Here is a 6,001-nt window from a genome sequence, read left to right as displayed (position 1 = left end):
CTAATACACAGACATCAGGACACAGACCCCTCACCCCTCCTAATACACAGACATCAGGACACAGACCCCTCACCCCTCCTAATACACAGACATCAGGACACAGACCTCTCACCCCTCCTAATACACAGACATCAGGACACAGACCCCTCACCCCTCCTAATACACAGACATCAGGACACAGACCTCTCACCCCTCCTAATACACAGACATCAGGACACAGACCCCTCACCCCTCCTAATACACAGACCTCTCCCCCCTCCTAATACACTTGTATACATCTAACTTTGGTTTATTATTATTATTTTGTATAATCAAAGCCAAAAATACATAATTTCACGTTTGCAATAAGTAAATGTTTTATTGAATAGCAAAAAGCAAATAAAGCCCCCCATATTCTTTTTCTTCCAGGAGCACATTAGATAGACGGGCAGCGTGGGCAGGCAGCGAGGTCCCAGTGCCGAGCAGGCTGCGTTGGAAGTCTTGGTTAGCGTACTCGCGTAGTAGCTGTTAACACAAACAGACAGATTTTAATATCAACTCAAAACTCACTTAATAAGCACAGATGTAACTATAATAAATTAGATTAAGTTTTAAGGGAAGCTATTAGGCAAATCTTGGCACAGAAGGGAGGCAGAAGGAGCCTGGACAGAATGGGAAAGTGATTGGGAGGAAAAATGGACAGGAGCGACATAACTCCAAATAAACAATTCCCACGCAGCTTCAGTTGGCTTCTAAAAATGGGGAACTCTTGGCACGTTTATCCACCTTCGAAACTTGGCATGACGTAGAACACGGAAAAGTCTACAGAAGCTGGCAGGGATTTATTCAGCTTTCGCTGAGCTCATCTATTAGCATATGGAAATCCCGTTTGGAAGGTCTATGTTCTTTACATAGTTTGGAATAATCTAATATGACTTAATTGTGAATTCTGAGTTTTTTTTGTGGACACAACCAAACATCAAAGGACACTTACAGGTTATAGTAGTTGACGAAGAGGAAGAGGATGAGCCGTCGGGGATCCTATGGAGAATACAAACAGGAATGAGGCATAATTCTTGCTCTTATTTTTTTCATTCATATAATTACATCTGATTGACTTTGACATAATCAGTTTGTATCTTACTCTCTAAATATGCCAGGAACTGTTTTGTTTGTTTTGTCTCTTTTTCATTAAGCTCTGCTCTTGTCTGACTTTCTAGCAATTATTTTTTTATACACAGATTAAGCTTCCAAACAATGCAAGCAATGTTCCTTCATAACCTATTCTTATGTTAGTCTTTTTCCTGATGGTACCATGACATTGAGGTGGAAACCTTGAAGGATCTCTACAACCTCTATGGTTCTTAGATGGTAGAAGATCAGCTTTCTTTTCAGTGGTGCTCATAGATTGTGCACCAGTATTTGGACATTTGTGAGTCAAATAAAGTCCTCCTAAATTCTAAGTAGTTAACGTCTTCAGTTTCTCTGTACTCAATACTCAAAAGGGCTCGGTCCTCTATTCATCTTAGCAAGGACTCACTTGATGTCTTGGCCATCCAACAGTTCTCTGTACTTGGCGATCTCCTGCTCCAGACGGGTTTTGATATCCAGGAGCATCTTGTATTCGTTGCTCTGGAGTTCCAACTGATTACGAAGTTCTCCTATCTCGGATTGAACTGCGAGGATTACCTCCTGGAGCTGAGACAGCTGAACACAATAACGTCCCTCTGTCTCTGCCAAGGAAGCCTCTAACGCTGATTTCTGTACACGAAGAAGAAAGTTCATTCAGAATTTAATAGGAGGAACAGAAACCTTTATACTTTTATTCAAGTCTAGTTGAGTGGCAGTGACTCGATTAGTAATCTACAATGGATCTATGCTAACAATACATGCAGATCGGTGGGATTAAGAAAAGAAAGAATGGACGGGGTTAACAGTTGTTCCTTCTGATCTACTGCTTGTTTGAGATATCATATCATTCTTAGTTGACCGTAGACATTCATCAGAAGGATGGTTGGCTTCACAACATTTATTTTAAGTGGAAAGTAAAAAGGTTCCCTGTTATCCTGTTGACGTATATATACTCCACAGCTACACATCGGTTCTACCATTTTTAGTTCTGGAGGTCCAGCTCCAGTACTCACCATGCTGAGCTGAGACTGAAGCTCTATTTCCAGGCTCTGGAGTGTATGTTTGAGGTTTGTGATCTCTGATTTGGACGTTTGGATCTCCTGACTACCGGTCACCACTTGGTGTTGCAGCTCTTTGCTCTGAAATATAATACCAAAAAAGTATATATAAATATATATCATTATATATAAAATAAAATATTTTTATAGGATAGAAGACATTTTTGTCCCTGTTTACGCATGTAAATAGCCAGCTAGATGAAAGAAAGAAAAATAAGAACAGTGAGAAAACTGTCCATTAAAGGATTATAATGGCGCCTCGAGAAATAAAGCGATTAAGGAGATTACTGTGATATTATTCTGCAACATCAAAGAAAAACGCTAACTCCAAACTACCCCTTATACTGATTCAACTAATTAGTAGTAGATTCCGAAATGATGAACTGCCACTTGAGACGGTCTTGATCTTGAAGATTTTAAATAACGTTAATATGGAGGTGTAAATTACAGGCTATCTTGGTGGTGCTGCTGAGACAGGTTCTAGAAGCCCTAGGGGTAAATCGGAACTAATCTACCGGCCCCATTCCTTACTTCATTCCAGGGCTCAATTGGTGAATAGGAGCGATAGCGTTAATGCATATATATTAACACATTTTCTGCCGAAAATGAAAAATTCTAATCCCTATGGAGCATTTCCACCACTTCATGCCCAGCTTCATCTGTGATGCTACTAGAACTAGTTAAGATGACCTTGCTTTTGGTCCTCGAGCACTCACCTGGGCCAGGAACCATTCTTCGGCCTCCTGCCGGTACTTGGCCGCCAACCTTTCATAATCAGCTCTCATGTCAGACAAGACTTTGTTGAGATCGTTTCCTGGAGCGGCATTCATCTCCACGTTCACCGAGCCGCTGACTTGCCCTTGCAATCCCTTCATTTCCTACACACGTGAAAACACAGAAAAAGCTGAATTCTAAAAGTAGTTTTTGTTGTAAGGGAAGAGTCGCCAGTCCCTTTATAAGTAATTAGAAGACGACTATGTGTTTTGATCATTGATTTATGTTATGCTTGACCACTGCTGCAGTAACGACTGTTGGTTACATGAAGTTTAGAGACCTTGAATGAAAGGCATGGCTCACCTCCTCGTGGTTCTTCTTGAGATAAGCCAGTTCTTCTGTAAGACTCTCAATCTGGGATTCCAGGTCAGATTTGGACAGGGTCAGCTCATCCAGTACTCTACGGAGGCCATTGATATCAGCCTCCACACTTTGGCGAAGGGCCAACTCATTCTCATATCTATAACCACAATAAAAGGAAAGTTGGTATTTCTTTAGAAATCAGAAGCATGACATTATTATTTGTTATGTGAATATATGTTGCTTCTCCATACTCCTCATTATATATAACCTGTTGCAGAATAGGGTGATTGTGAACTTTTTCTTAGGACTTACTTGAGTTTGAAGTCATCCGTGGTCAGCCTGGTGTTATCAATGGCCAAAATCACTTTATGATTTTCAATTTGGGCATTGAGGATCTGGAGATTAAAAAGTCCCAAGAACAACAGTAAGAAGAATGTAGAAACCATTTATAAGAAGCTCTGCCTGATAAAAACAGAATTAACTCATTCAGAAATGAAGTAGGACTTTTTGTGAAATGGTAAGAGGAACCATTCCATGCAAGCTTTTTATCCAGTTGGATAATTACCGTCTAGTAAGCGTTTTGATCTTGTTTTATAAACTGTATCACAGTGTAATGAACCATTTGTGGTTTAATGAGCTATCAAGGAGCCATCAATAGTATATCATGGATTGGTATTCATCATACAGAGATTCATTTTAAGCATTGATGAATCTACTTCATCTCCCCTCCCCCCCCCAAAAAATCCAAAAGGCACAATAAATCTATAAAAAAAAAAGTATGGAAGACTTTAAATAAATCGATCTTATTCCATATTATCTCAGCTTTGGCCGAAGAGCTCAATGTTGAGAAGTGGAGACGTTTGAGTGGACTATTTGATAACTATGCTATTCATTCATTTCTTGATCATTCTAGTACAAAGAGAGACTGTTCTGTACAAGCCAATCCTTGCACAATGCCCACGGGTGGGTGTAAATGAGCGTGCGTTAGAAATATCTGGAAGGCATGGGTTTCGAAATACATGTGGCTTAATCCAGAGCGTTGTGAAAACTTTGTCTATGCCAGGCGAATTCTAAAGCATCGCTATAGTTACAAAGTCACAAAACAGACTAATTTTAGGAATTTTAATAGTGCTTCTGATTGGACGTTCATCCCATGTCCCTAATGGCAGTGGATGTGTTAATATTAAAGACGCCACTGGGACCAGCGCTGATTGGCAGCAGGATTATGCAACATTGACAACCAGTTCAACCACAAGGGTTGCGATCGAAGCGCTTGTGTATCTTTCCCTGCCGCCCAGCCACGGAGTCACATGCACTCTCATCTTGCATCAGGTCCTATTGCTTATGGAACATCAATGACTAATCCTATGCAATAATCACCCAAAATATGATCACCTGGTGTTTTTTGTATTACTCAGCCTTGCTCATGGGGTGTCAGTATATGATAACCTCTGCGTATTGAAGAATAGGGTTGAACACTGCGGCAAGTTTTCATGGAAAATATCACGGATGAACATTTAGCATACAATCTATGGCACATGTTGTAGGTGGGAAAGCCTATAGCCTACCTTGGTTCTCAGCTCCTCAATGGTCTTGTAATATGGGCTGTAGTCAGCTGCCTTGCTGACTGGGCTCTGCTTGTCATACCATTCACGAATCTTTCTCTCTAGTTCAGCGTTGGACTCTTCCAAGGCTCGTACTTTGTCCAAGTAATTGGCCAGGCGATCGTTTAGGTTCTGCATGGTGCTCTTTTCATTGCCAGAAAGGAGGCCATTGCCATCTCCAAATCCAGACCCTTGGCCAAAGCCAAAACCAGCTCCACCACCAAAGCCAGCTCCACCACCAAAACCAGCTCCACCTCCAAAGCCAGCTCCACCACCAAAACCAGCTCCTCCAGCAAAGCCAGAACCTACTCCACCACCAAGACCAACATTATAGCCACCTCCGTAGCCAGAACCTACATTGCCAGCAAAGACACCCCCAACCTCTCCATCCTGGCAAAACCCTGCGTTGCCTCCATAAGCACCACCTGCTCCATATTTTGAAAAGGACACAGAGTTCCTGCTTCCTCCACCTCTTCCACCGGCTACAGCCCCACTTGTTTTGAAGGACGATGAAGAAGAATAGTAAGCCATTTTTACAAGCAGCAAAGGATCCTAAGTGAGCACCACAGCCTGTTCTATAACTGAAGTGGAATATCAGGCACCCCGGTGCTCTCCTTATAAATATTTTTTCATGGGTGTCACCTTTCAAAGCCTAATTAATATTCATTCCAATACTGGATTGATCGAATGTGGTTTTTTTTTTTTTTTCTTCGTTATTTTTATTCTTGGATACTGTTGACACATAACATTGACAGTGGTTTTTTTTTTTTTTCCTTTTGTTTATTCATTGAAACCTATAATTTAGAATGGGAGGATTCCTACGCTCATTGGCAGATCTGATTCTGATAATGACACCTCATTGAACTTTAGGAACGGATCAGTCCACCCACATCAGTAATGCGGCTAATCGCACCTGAAGAAGAGGTAGCTGCAGGTGAGATCAACGTGAAAGAATTGGAGCTCAGCCAGATAGGGTGGATGTTGGAAGCTTCGAAGCCTGCAGACCCAAGAGTGAATCTTCAGTGCTGTGATTGTCAGCTTCTCCGGTTACTGAACCTTTTATGAGATTGTGGGGTTTAACTTGTTTGTACCTTTCCTTTCGCTTTAAACGTTGAAACAATCCTATGCATCGAAATAAAGAAAATTCCAAAA

At 41.3% G+C, this 6,001-nt stretch overlaps 1 protein-coding gene across 2 annotated transcripts; it reads right to left on the bottom strand.

Annotated features, from left to right (window-relative positions):
- Positions 1 to 331: 331 nt before the first annotated feature.
- LOC128471267 (keratin, type I cytoskeletal 13-like) lies at positions 332 to 5,446 on the bottom strand. Of its 2 annotated transcripts, XM_053453171.1 has the most exons (9): positions 5,138 to 5,446; positions 4,814 to 5,101; positions 3,558 to 3,640; positions 3,246 to 3,402; positions 2,885 to 3,046; positions 2,124 to 2,249; positions 1,520 to 1,740; positions 974 to 1,020; positions 332 to 504 (listed from the first exon to the last, which is right to left on the bottom strand). In XM_053453171.1, exons 1-9 carry the CDS (start codon positions 5,378 to 5,380, stop codon positions 485 to 487), a joined length of 1,347 nt encoding a protein of 448 aa, XP_053309146.1. In that variant the 5' UTR covers positions 5,381 to 5,446; the 3' UTR covers positions 332 to 484. The 2 variants fall into 2 exon arrangements, with proteins under 2 accessions (XP_053309146.1, XP_053309145.1); XM_053453170.1 differs by having other exon boundaries at positions 4,814 to 5,446.
- Positions 5,447 to 6,001: the final 555 nt, after the last annotated feature.

The sequence above is a fragment of the Spea bombifrons genome, chromosome 13 (assembly GCF_027358695.1).
Source record: "Spea bombifrons isolate aSpeBom1 chromosome 13, aSpeBom1.2.pri, whole genome shotgun sequence".
In the NCBI taxonomy this organism is placed as follows: Eukaryota; Metazoa; Chordata; class Amphibia; order Anura; family Pelobatidae; genus Spea; species Spea bombifrons.
The sequence above is the reverse complement of the archived record's forward strand: the minus strand, read 5'-3'. Positions and strand labels throughout refer to the sequence as shown.

What these genes read in the sequence shown, in the direction of transcription:
- LOC128471267 (XM_053453170.1), bottom strand. Translation starts at nt 5,380, where the DNA reads ATGGCTTACTATTCTTCTTCATCGTCCTTCAAAACAAGTGGGGCTGTA. An exon ending in ACGGATGACTTCAAACTCAA is followed by an intron (nt 3,403 to 3,557) that starts GTAAGTCCTAAG and finishes TTGTGGTTATAG; the next exon opens with ATATGAGAATGAGTTGGCCC. An exon ending in AAGAATGGTTCCTGGCCCAG is followed by an intron (nt 2,250 to 2,884) that starts GTGAGTGCTCGA and finishes ATTATATTTCAG; the next exon opens with AGCAAAGAGCTGCAACACCA.